General features: G+C 39.4%; 2 protein-coding genes across 5 annotated transcripts in view; one reads left to right on the forward strand and one right to left on the reverse strand.

Annotated features, from left to right (window-relative positions):
- Window positions 1-5,299, forward strand: part of carmil2 (capping protein regulator and myosin 1 linker 2) — a 51,109-nt gene extending 45,810 nt beyond the window's left edge. Inside the window, exons 36-40 of one of the 4 annotated variants that reach the window (XM_048167997.1) lie at window positions 126-194; window positions 610-957; window positions 2,560-2,667; window positions 4,722-4,826; window positions 4,933-5,299. In XM_048167997.1, the coding sequence (XP_048023954.1) occupies window positions 126-194; window positions 610-957; window positions 2,560-2,667; window positions 4,722-4,826; window positions 4,933-5,138 (836 nt within the window). In that variant the 3' untranslated portion in view covers window positions 5,139-5,299. The remainder of the gene's footprint in view (window positions 1-125; window positions 195-609; window positions 958-2,559; window positions 2,668-4,721; window positions 4,827-4,932) is intronic. The other 3 variants (XM_048167998.1, XM_048167999.1, XM_048168000.1) reach the window with 3 other exon arrangements.
- A 3,438-nt stretch (window positions 5,300-8,737) lies between these two features.
- Window positions 8,738-12,981, reverse strand: tmem170a (transmembrane protein 170A). The gene is made up of 3 exons (XM_048168246.1): window positions 12,523-12,981; window positions 10,728-10,898; window positions 8,738-10,545 (listed from the first exon to the last, which is right to left on the reverse strand). Exons 1-3 carry the CDS (start codon window positions 12,668-12,670, stop codon window positions 10,415-10,417), a joined length of 450 nt encoding a protein of 149 aa, XP_048024203.1. The 5' UTR covers window positions 12,671-12,981; the 3' UTR covers window positions 8,738-10,414.
- Between the last annotated feature and the right edge of the window lie 161 nt (window positions 12,982-13,142).

Below are 13,142 nucleotides of genomic sequence, written 5' to 3' on the forward strand. Positions count from 1 at the left end.
TTTCATCATATTTATTCTTATGCATTAGCACAGCTCAGCATTATTTCGTGTTGATGTGAAGCATTTTTGCATGGGTCAATCAGGCCCTTTCCTCTATTATTTAGTACACTTTGCTTGATTTTTAGGGGCCATACTCGACAAACCCGAGCCGCCGCCTACATTTATGAAACCTCGCACAATGTCCACCTCATCAGGTAAGAAATGAATCCCCCAGCTTCAGTAATTTTCATCATAGTGATGACTGTTAAAGTTGCAATGAAACTGAAGTAGCGACAGATCTTTTCTTCCGTATTGTGATGAAAAAATGTAGCGCAGGGACATTGTTCTATCCATCAGTTGTTGATTGGATGGAGGCAAATCTGAATGCAGTCACTTGCAGTCACTTGTAAGAAAGGGTGGAGTTTAAGCAGACTTAAATGATTGGAGAAGTTCGGCATACATAACCAGCAAGAAGTCTGTAGTTTTCACCTGGAAGATCAGCGTATGAAATTTTGATTAAGAATTACACGGTCCAAAAAAAAAAAACCCTGAATGAATTTTTCCACAATACGGTAACATGCATTTAGTAAATAGATTTCATACTGACTTGAAACCTCCTATTTTCTACAGACACCAGGCGACCAACCCGAGTGACCCAGAGTGTTACAGACTTCCAACGTACAGAAAGGCCACTACTTCCAGAGCGCCCTATAGGCCCGTTGCCCCCGAAACCGGCCATGAAACCCATTCTACTTCCCGCTAATGAGGCAGCACGGACAGCCACGGTCACTCCCAAGCTCCCCAGCCCCTCTCAGGATGGTCAGGCAGAGGTGTCAGAGACCATCTCTCTCTCCCAGCCCCAGGAGGAGCCTCCAACACCATCTCCCCGCAAAGAGGCGCCTCCAGCCCCCTCGCCACGGAGGATCCTCAGCACGGATATCAGAGAGCGTGCAGAGAGAGCACAATCCGTCACTGAAGGTTTGCCTCCCTGTCAGTCTAGTGGGGATGATGGAGCAGGAAGGCTTTGGATGGCCAGTTTTCATGTAATGTGCTGTTGAAAACTTTAAAGGGATAGTTCACATAAAACTGAAAATTCTTTTAATACTTTCTCACCCTCTTAATATTTTCTCATCCTGAAGGTGTCTGTCAAAGTCGAACTTATTTTAGTGAGGGTTAGAAGATTTTCAGTAAATAGTGACTTCACAAATGTTTTGAAATGTATCCCACAAGTAATGTCGACCACTTTTCAGTGTTTAGTATGGAAGCTTGTTCCTGCCATGGAATTAAAAATAAAAAAGATCATGTGACTTTTTATCTTAAAATTCTGACTTTTTTTCTCACTATTGCGAGTTTACCTCTCGCAATTCATCCTTTTTTCTCAGAATTGCGATATAAAGTCGCAATTGCGAGTTATAAAGTCAGAATTTTGAGATTTAAACTAGCAATTCTAAGAAAAAAATCTTTTTTTCCTCAGAATTGGACTTTATAACTCGCAAATGGAAGTTTATACCTTGCAATTGCGAGAAAAAAGTCAGAATTATGAGATAAAAAGTTGCAGTTGTCTTTTTAATTTTTTTATTCCGTGGTGGAAACAAGCTTCCATAGTTTAGGGCTATGGCTAATGAAATTATATTTTGTTGTGAATGTAAATTCACTGCCTTTATCGAATGTGATGCAGTAAAAAGAAAGTATAGTATAATGCAAGAAAGAAAGAAAGTATAATGCAATGTGTAGTCCAGTTCACAAACAAATGAACCAGTTCTTTTTAGAGAATCAAAAACACACAGCACAACCAGTTTATTCCAGTTCTCAAAACAAATTCCTTTGAGTGATTCTTTCTTTTCACTTTGTCTCACGTGTGCACTCACACTCACGATATCCATCACTGTCTAAATAAATGTATAATAATGAAGTAGGGCCATATAATGACTCATCTAGTGTCTGTTTTCATTCAACACCTCCCTCGATGGCTGATCTTAAAGCTCTCAGAATCTGCTGGCTCGGCCGAACACAATTCAGTTAGCCTTATCCCATCAGTCGTGTAATTCAATGCTTGTGAGACTGATGCAGCAAATGGGCCCTGATGAAAATGCATTCATTCTTTTGAGTGTTTGTTCAAAATACTCTTTGTAGCTTCAAATGTTATCTTAGTGCAATAACCGCATAAGTGAGAATATGAATATTGTGATAATGTGATAAGCTGAACATCCCCTGGTGGTGTCAAGTGTTGCGTATGTGTCAGCATTTTCTGTGGACAGTGAGCGGCCCGTCATTTTTTTCTTTATTTTCATTCAAGTTCCACCCTACATCTATACATCCTGATGCAGATATTTTTCTCATTTGTGGATCTGTTGTGATGTTCATAACTGTGGAGCAGTGACCGCTCGTATGCTCATGACATAGAGGGTCACAGGTTTGAATCCTGACCGAAATTGTTCCCAGATTTCTCCCATTCCCACTGTCAATCCTCCCTGTCCTGTGTAATAAAAGGCATAAAACAGCCCTAAAAGACCCTGTGCTGTTTTGTGTTCATGTCTTTTATAAGAACAGACACAGTCTGACCGTATTTTCCTCTCGTAGAAACCCTCCCTATTCCACGGCCCCGCATGAAGCCCTCTCCCCAGCGCCGTGCCGTGTCTGTCCACGAGGATTCTCTCCTCCAACACGCAGCCATGCTTGACCCTGAGGGTGAGCCTGTGATGTCTCACAACTGTCACTCACAATATGTCACTTGCATTCACACTGTGTTTCTGAGCAGTGCTTGGAATGATTCCACACATGTGATATGATCATTTAATGCTGTCAGTGTGACAAAGACTACACATTGAAGAAGATCTGCTGATGTTATTGCTAGTCAGTTGCAGGTATTATTAGGAGTAATAATGTGTCAAACAACAAGTCAACTAGCATATAGGCTAACACTACCGTTCAAAAGTTTGGTGTCTGTAAGATTTGTCTCTTAATCTCACCAAGGTTACATTTATTTGATTAAAACTACAGTAAAAATATTACAAGTATTTTGGTAGCACTTTATTTTAGGGTCTCATAACTTGTTGCTTATTAGCATGCATGTTACTAGAATATGGCTGTTTATTTGTACTTATTAAGCACATATTAATGCCTTATTCTGCATGACCTTATTCTACATTCTTAATCCTTCCCAATACCTAAACTTAACAACTATTAATAAGCAGTAAATTTTGAGTTTACTGAGGGAAAAGTCATAGTTAATAGTGAATATGTGTCCCCCATACTAAAGTGTTACCAGTATTTTCTATTTTAATATATTTTAAAATGTAATATATTCCTGTGATGGCAAAGCTGAATATTCAGCAGCCATTTCTCCAGTTTTCAGTGTCACATGATCCTTCAGAAACTATTCTGCTATGATGATTTGGTGCTCAAGAAACATTTATTTATAACATTTATTTACAGTTTTTTCATGATTTTTTAAAGAATATAAAGTGCAAAAAAACAGCATTTATTTGAAAAATAATTATTTGTAAAACTGTCAATCAATTTAATGCATTCTTGCTGAATAAGTAATAATTTCTTTAAAAATTTCTTTTGTACTGACCTCAAACATTTGGATGGTAGTGTAGATGACTTCAAAGCTAAAGGATATAGACTAAAAGCCACAAAAATGTTAAAGGTGCCCTAGAATCAAAAATTGAATTTACCTTGGCATAGTTGAATAACAAGAGTTCAGTACATGGAAAAGACATACATTGAGTTTCAAACTCCATTGCTTCCTCCTTCTTATGTAAATCTCATTTGTTTAAAAGACCTCCGAAAAACAGGCAAATCTCAAAATAACACCGTAACAGTAACAGTCGGGATCATTAATATGTACGCCCCCAATATTTGCATATGCCAGCCCATGTTCAAGGCATTAGACAAGGGCAGCCAGTATTAACGTCTGGATCTGTGCACAGCTGAATCATCAGACTAGGTAAGCAAGCAAGAACAATAGCGAAAAATGGCAGATGGAGCAATAATAACTGACATGATCCATGATTACATGATATTTTTAGTGATATTTGTAAATTGTCTTTCTAAATGTTTTGTTAGCATGTTGCTAATGTACTGTTAAATGTGGTTAAAGTTACCATCGTTTATTACTGTATTTACGGAGATAAGAGAGCCGTCGCTATTTTCATTTTTAAACACTTGCAGTCTGTATAATGCAAAAACACAACTTCATTCTTTATAAATCTCTCCAACAGTGTGTAATGTTAGCTTTAGCCACGGAGCACTATCAAACTCATTCAAAATCAAATGTAAACATCCAAATAAATACTATACTCACATGATCCGATCCATGCATGCAGCATGCATGACGAACATCTTGTAAAGATCCATTTGAGGGTTATATTAGCTGTGTGAACTTTGTTTATGCACTGTATAACTGCACTTATAGTCGAGAGCTGGGGGGGCAGGGAGCGAGAGATTTAAAGGGGACGCAGCCTGAATCGGTGCATAGTTAATAATGCCCCAAAATAGGCAGTTAAAAAAATGTATTAAAAAAAATCTATGGGGTATTTTGAGCTGAAAATTCACAGACACATTCAGAGGACACCTTAGACTTATATTACATCTTTTGAAAAGACGTTCTATGGCACCTTTAATTTCATAGGGTCTTTAAAACACAAAATACATTCTTTTCCGTTTGTAATGTGTTCTGAAGACAAAAATCGACTGTCATTTTTCAATAATTGCAGTTATTATATGGCCTCTTTCAGAGCTAAAGGCTGCACTGCCAAGACGGCAGAGGTCACCGGGGGGAAAGCGAGTGAACCTGGGGGAACTGACGCCCTGCTCAGAGGATTTACCAGAGGGTGAGGAAGGTGAGTGGAGGAAGAGATTAACTCCACTCCGACACCATTATATATACAGTTTGAGCAATACTTCAGTTAGACATCTTACTTACGTGTACTTCACGTGCATTCACAGCGAAATCTAGGGAGAAGGAGGACAGCACTGATCAGACGGACAGCACAACAGCCACAAACAGCAAATCAGAGCAGAGCCCATCCGGGCCCAGCGAGCAAGTGACCAACCAGGAGAGGAGGGAGACAGTCTCAGAGGAGCACACAACGCAGGGAGAAACATCAGACCAAAGAACTGAATCCCTCTCACCTGAGACACACATGGACTGACCCTGCGCAAATCTATTTTCTATCATGTGTACCTTTGCCTTGCACGCCAGATTATGTACAAAAGAATGAATTATGAACAAATGCGTTTAAAAAAAAAAAAGAAGAGTAAATCAATACCTATACTTGTTAATAATGATTAAAAAGTGAATTCTGTTGTGTCATTACGAGTCCTGACTTTTTCATGGATTTGAATCTCTCTTCCCTTTCTTAACATAGCCTCCATTCAGCTCAAATCAAAGGACGTTTGGCAATGAAACGTTTGGCAGTGATTTGATTAATCATATCTTCATTACAACATGTAAAATGAGTATGAATCTGAGGGTATGAAATATTGTGCAGTCACCCCAGCAGCACCTCTATCTGTACGAATTGTTATTGGCAGAGCTTTTTAGCTCCCTGCATATGTTTGAGGAGAACATTTCTTATATAACATGCACATTACATCACATACTGCAAGTATATTCAAGATTTTATTGTAGAAATGGCTCTAAACCTGATATTGCAACGTAAACCACATTGAAACATTTAAAAGGTCTACATTGGCAAAAAAATGAAAGGGACTTTAAATCATATAATTTTTGAGATCATAAGCCTCAATTCCACTGAAATTACCCAGAACAATAATTTGTCCCATGAACTTTTACCCACCCAGACCTGTTGCTGGCCCTGTCCCAAATGGCACCCTAAACCCTCACGGTCTTTACTCTGAGTCCGCACTTTCGTGGCATAATGCCGCTTTGACTGCCGGGTAGAAGTCCTCTGCGTAGCTCGCCGCAAAGGGGGAGCTCGTGAGCACCCTTCTGAAACCTAAAATGACGAATGGGACACCCTATGCTCTCGTGGACTTAACGGACACATGCACGCAGCGGCCATTGTAAGTCCACAAGACCGAAAGTGCTCATAACTGCAATTCCACTGTCTGCAATTCCATCGCGGTCTAAAGTACCATGAAGATTAGTCTGGTGATGTAGGACTGTTTGTGACTTTCCGGTTCCCGCTGGATTTCGCCCTCCATATATAAGCTTAATAAAGCCTGAACCTTGTCGTCGGTCCATTGGTCGTAGTTTTTAAACTCAATTGTTAGACGCGTTTTCACCGCAATAACTTTGCCTAGGAACTAGGGACTTTGGGGAGGTACTTGGTGTGTTTTGACCACAGGAACCAGGGTCTAAATTAAGTTCTGGGTAAAAATTTCCCCCTCAGTACCTGCTCGCGGGGTAGTACTTTTTCAAAGTTCCAGAACTTTCGGTGCTGGGACTTGTGTGCTGAACTCCACACAGCATTTTATTTCAATGACCATTTTTAAAAGTCTGTTGAGGTGTGTGCATTAAGAGTTGTTTGCTTTTCGAATCAACAATGGAGTTTAAAAAATATGACCAATGGACTGACGAGATTCAGGCTTCATTAAGCTTATATTAAGAGGACGAACTGGAACTGGAACTCACGTGCTGTCCTACGTCACCAGACTTAATCTTCACGGTACTTTAGACCACGATGGAAACTCAGACAGCAACAGGTCTGGGGGACAAAAAGTTCCTGGGAAAAAAGTTCTTGACAAATTGTTCCGGGTAATTTTGGTGGAAAAGTGGCTGTTGATTGGAATAGCAAACAACTCTTACTGCACGCACCGCAACAGACTTTAAAAAATGGTGGTTGAAATAAAATGCTACATGGAGTCAACCAATCAAAATGCTGCGTAAACTCAACCAATCAGCATGTTCAGAACCCAAGTCCAACCTCTGAAAGTTCCTGAACTTTGTAAAAGTTCTACCTCGTAAGCAGGAACTTTCTGAGAGGGAAATGTTTACCTAGAACTTTATTTAGACCATGGTCCCTGCGGTTGAGTACCACCTCAAAGTCCCTAGTTCCTGGGGAAAGTTCCTGTGGCGAAAACACGGCTATAGATGACTCCTTATATTACAACCAAATATACAAAGCATTAAGACCTGTCACAGGTGAAGCGAATATCGTTGATCATCTTATAACCTTCCCACATATTAAGGTCAGGGTAGATGGTAAGCAAACAGTCAGTCAGTGACAGTCAGTCAGTTCTCGTAATCAATGTGTTGGCTACAGGAGAATGGGGAGGAAATAAAGATCTGGGGGACTTTTGACAAGGTGACTGGGTCAGAAACGACAAAGCTTGTGGGTTGCTCCCAGTCAGCAGTGGCAAGAATTTACCAACAGTGGTCCGAGTGGGGAGAAACCACAATCTGGCGACAGGGTTTTGGGTGCCCAAGGCTCATCGATGCACGGGGGCAACAAAGGCTATCCCGTCTGGTCCGAGCCAACAGAAGGTCTACTGGAAGGTAATTTTAATGATGGTTATGGGGGGAATGTGGGGAATATGGGGGGAGCATCAGAAGTGGACCTTGGAGCAGTGGAGGAAGGTCACCTAAGTCCCTTTTTCTTTTACGTGGACGACCGTGTATGTGTGTGCCATTGACCTGGGGGAGTGATGGCACCAGGATGCACTAAGGGAGAGTGTGATGCTCTGGGCCAGAGGTCTCCAAACTTGGCCCTGGAGGGCTGCTGTCCTGCAGAGTTTAGCTCAAACCAACTCCAACACACCTGCTTGAAAGTTTCTAGTATGCCTAGTGAGACCTTGATTAGCTGGTTCAGGTGTGTTTAATTGGTGTTGTAGCTAAACTCTCCAGGACTGAGTTTGGAGACCTCTGCTCTGTGCAGTGTTCTGCTGAGAAACCCTGGGTCTGGCTATTCACAAGGAGGTAAGTTTGACGTGCCACCTACCTAAATGTAGACCAGGTACACCCCTTTGTACCTGGTGAAAGTGGCCTCTTTCAGCAGGATAATGCACCCTGCCACACTGCACACATTGATCAGGAATGGTTTGAGGAACATGTTAAGTTCAAGGTCTTGCCTTGGCCTCCAAATTCAAGATCTCGATCCAATTGCAGATTGGTGGGATGTGCTGGACCAACAGGTTCGATCCATGGCGGCTCCACCTTGCAATCTGCAAGACTTGAAGGATTTGCTGCTAACATCTTGGTGCCAGATACCACAGGAAACCTTCAGGGGTCTTTAGAGTCTATTCCTCAACAGGTCAGCGCTGTAGTGGCAGCATGAGGAGGACCAACAGCATATTAGGAAGGTGGTCATAATGATTTAGCTCATCGGTGTAGCCTATATTATATATTTTTTTCCACATCTTTAAGGTAATTATGCGAAGTGATAATGCTAAAATTAGTGTTTTCACTTCATATTACAATGTCCTTTTATTTCAATACAGAACCAAGCCTCTGTTAGCAGAAAAGCCCACATGATTTGAGTCATCACTCTGTGTGTGTTTCGGCAGCACATTACTCTCTTCAGTACACAGCAAGTGGCGGTTGTGCAGATTTGGCCAGTGAATGTTAATGGAACACAGGAGAGCCATCTGTGAGTGTGGAAGTGCTGGAGAACACAGAAGCAGCACTAAACCACAGATGAGAGTGGCGTGAGTAAACCGCCCTCCATTTGGAATGAAACCAAATTGTTTTTACTACACTTTCAGCTGTTATTTTCATGTCTGAGGCACAGATTTAGCTCATTACACCCCAAACCAAAGGATAGTGAATTACAATATCAAAACAAGGTGGTGTTATTAGAATCTAAACCATTTTATTTCATGAAAATACTAGCAATTGGCACTTATTATACAGTAAGAAAATTAAACTTGCCCAGAAAAAAATTAATGGAAAGTATTACGTTGTAAAGAGCGAATCCATTTGTCAAGAAGACCATACAATCAAAGACAAACCACAAAAACAATGAGCAGTCGCTCCACCATGAATGATTGGACTTTAGAAAAATAAATCCATTTGTGCAATTGAGAGACCATAGGCTCAGACAAATAAAGCATAGCTTTCAGTGTGTCCCACGAATGTTAGTGCTCCAATCATAAAAGATGAACTCACATCATACGAGCTTTAAATGAAACTTCCAGAACACAAGAACTTCCTGAGGGCTTGTAATATGGGTGAACACAAGTCTACAAATGCTTATACTGAAGAAATGTAAAACTAATATTTGAGAATTAAATTTGGTTTAGATTGGTTTAATTCCTCAGATTAGTCTAAAGACTCTGCGACCGTATTAAGATCATAGTCATATCCCGTTCAGCCTTACACCTCTTGCTGTTAATGTAGTTGCTGAACAAGAATAAGGGAAAACATCTATAAGAGTGAGTATACTTTTCTTTTCTTTTATGCAATTTAAGCATATTTTATATACTTCTGCACATAAACTTGGGTGATATTCTGATATTATTTATACTTTTGTACATTCTATAGTAATTTTGTTTGATTTAATCATTTAACATCTTTCCACATGAGCTTTCTCAAAAATAACAGTATCTGAAACGTGTAACAGCTGTAGATTAGTGTTATTTCTTTGGTGAAGATTTAAGTTATTCTATGATGGATTCAGCTGAAATCAGGTTTACATTCGCATATTAGGCATAAGAGGTGAGTCTGCCACATACAGAATCTTATGGGCAAACAAGTGTCAAAGCAACATTATATCACTAATATATACAGAAATATTCAATGTGAAGGCCAAATCCTGGAGCCCACTTGGAAAACAAATTCTTAAAGACTTTAAATGTATAAACAGGTCACAAATATGAAATTTAACCAACAAAAGCCACTTAACTCCAGCAGGAAATCTTATGCTGTGAAACGATTACAATGTCAAAGTCCACAGACAAGTGTGCTCAACTGTAATCTCTCCAAATATGCCCAAAATCAGGGGCAAAATATATAGAAAACAGTGTGAAGAAAAGAAACAAATTGAAATTTGTAGCCTTTGGCCTAAAGGATTCATATAATCAGTGCAAAGTGAATGCAAGTTGCTCCTCTCAAGCATAATTTAAGGGCAAGCTGGAATGGGCTTTAGTATGTACATTATATGAGTTTTTACCTCATTCAAAACTTTATAAAAGACTAATTTAGTGTTAAGAAAGGAAAATGAAAAGAAACTAACAAATGAAATGTCATCTATAATGATCATTTAAAAAAAATACACATGTGCAAGATGACTCCACCTGTAACGCAAGGCTGGCGCTGCTTTAAAGGTAGCATTTTCAAATGAAAAGTCCCATGTTACTCAATGCACTCATCAGAAACCCGTTTGGAAAAAAATACCATTGTTCTGTATCAAAGGAAACTGTTGGGACTGTTTGGGAAGTAAGGCCTCCTTGTTTTGCATATGACGCCCAGGTGACTGAACAGCTTCCTCTCCTCTTGACGGCAGCCTGGTGTGCCAATGTCTCAGTGCTACAGGGTAGCCAGCACTCTGAAGAAGGAAATGATAAAAACACATAACGACTGTCCCACTCCAAACACCAACGCCTCCAAGGAGAACATGCTCTTCCCAGCCGCCTTATAGACTCCTGCTATAGCTGCACCTGTAAGAAAACATTTATATTTATATATAGTCTGTATGTAAAATATTCCGTGACTATTTAAATCTCAAGATATAAAATTAAACACCAACATTTTGTATATGTATATATGCATTTCATATTCATTATGACATATTTCAGATGTAACTAGACAAAAAAAACAAACAAAAAAACAAGCTACATACTAGTAAGAACCCCCCCAAAGAGCGGGCCGATGATGCCCATGAGCAGGATGCCAACTGGGAAAAATCGTGCCATCTTATGTCTGCGGAGTGTTGCTAGAGCCAGGAGGGCGGCAGGCAGGTGGAACACCAATGAGGAGACAACAGCCCACAGGAACACCCCATACCACATCTCTGGTGAAGAAAGACATCACACAGCGGCATGAAGAAACACATTCAAAGTCTGAAGATCAGCCAACGGAGTCTATCAAATCTTCCCACGCCTGTGATGTAAAACATCTCCCACGTAATCTAAGAAAAGATCTAAATGACTGGCAACATGGAAATTAAGACTGTTAGGTAGTGGTAAAGTGTAATGTGTTATATTGCAAGTCTGTAGTGCTGTAAATTAAATATTTAACCCCATATTTCTGTCACACATCAGATAGACAGACATATAAATAGACAGAATGAGAGACAGGCAGGTAGATATTTATAGAACTACACACAGAACAGACAGCCATACAAACAAACAAACAGACAGATATATCAATGTCCATCTCAGATAGATAGATGATAGACAGATATAACAACAGATAGACAAAGAATGACAGAGAAAGATAAATAGATAGAGACCAATAGACAGAAAGAATGACAGACAGATAAATAGATGACAGACACAATCAGACAGATAGAAAGACAACAATATATATAGATAGATAAATAGATAGACAGAGTTAGATAGATAGATAATGACAGACAGAAAAAACAAGATAATAGAAAGACAGATAGATAGATAGATAGATAGATAGATAGATAGATAGATAGATAGATGACAAAGAAAGAACGAGATGATAGATAGAATGAACATAATCAGACAGATAGAAAGACAACAATAGATAGATAAATAGATAGACAGATAGAATGACATACAAACAGACAGATAGAAAGAACAAAAAAACATAGATAATGACAGAAAGAATGAGATAGATAGATAGATAGATAGATAGAATAACAGAATGATAGATAGATAGATAGATAGATAGATAGATAGATAGATAGATAGATAGATAGATAGATAGATATAAAGAACGGCAGAGTTAGATGAATAGATAGATACCAACAGACAGACAGAATGACAGACAGATGGATAGAAAGACAACAATAGATAGAATGATAGAATGACATACAGACAGACAGAAAGAACAACAGACAGATAGATAATGACAGAAAGAACGAGCTAGATAGATAGAAAGAATGACAGATAGACAATTAGATAGATAGATAGATAGACAGATACAGACAGACAGACAGAACGACAGACAGATAATGACAGAAAGAACGAGATAGATAGATAGATAGATAGATAGATAGATAGATAGATAGAATAACAGAAAGAATGACAGATAGATAGATAGACAGACAGACAGACATAAAGAACGACAGAGTTAGACAAATAGACAGACAGATACAGACAGAGACAGACAGACAGATAGATAGATAGACAGACATATACAAACAGACAGACAGATAGATATATAGATAGATAGATAGATCTAGAACTACACATATAACGACAGATAGACAGTCATACAGACAGAAATATATATCGATGTCCATCTCTCTCAGTTACTCCATCATTTCAAACATAACATTAGCCGGAAGCTAGCACACTAGCATTAGTTGCTAACCCATCACCAGTCTAAAAGCTTGGCCACTTTTTCAGTGTAATGCAAATCATACAACACAATAATACTATCGAGTATCAGCACAAACATGAGCTGATCGAACTAATGTCTGCTGTGGCGTGAAGACTCACCGGAGAAATCGCACAGAGAGGTGTCGTTCCTCCCGCAGTTGGTGGCATTTTTCCTCGGTACCAAATTCAAACTGAGGATCTGCTTGACGAAGCCTATCTCCACGTTATAGTCGTCCTGCATTTCTCTTAAGATCAACACTGCGATCATGCGTGAGGAAAGTGTCAAATCCGAATAACAGCATTAGAAACGGAATGTGGGCTTGAGCAGAGCGTTTGTTTTTAGCACAGATGCTCATCCATCTGCGCTCCACTTCAGCTGCGGAAACCCGATGAGCGCGCGGATTTACTTTCATTAAACTAAAAGCACTACCGATGCTCTCTAACACTGCTGATAAACCGGGAAAATTGTAGTTTTAACGACCACAACTGTGTCGGGTTTGAGATTATCTAGCTGTCACCTGCGATTTGCGACAGGCTTGTGGGCGGGGCCTGTATGGTTGTAGCGTCTGTCCCTTCGCGGTATCCGTAAAACACGATTCATATATCATATGGATAGAATGTGAATATCTTTATTTTATTTTATTTTATTTTATTTTATTTTATTTTATTTTATTTTATTTTATTTTAAGTTGTGGAGTGTTGAAATAGCCAGGCAGGCAGAATAGTAAAAATGGATTGTA

Source organism: Megalobrama amblycephala, linkage group LG19, assembly GCF_018812025.1.
Source record: "Megalobrama amblycephala isolate DHTTF-2021 linkage group LG19, ASM1881202v1, whole genome shotgun sequence".
Classification (NCBI taxonomy): Eukaryota; Metazoa; Chordata; class Actinopteri; order Cypriniformes; family Xenocyprididae; genus Megalobrama; species Megalobrama amblycephala.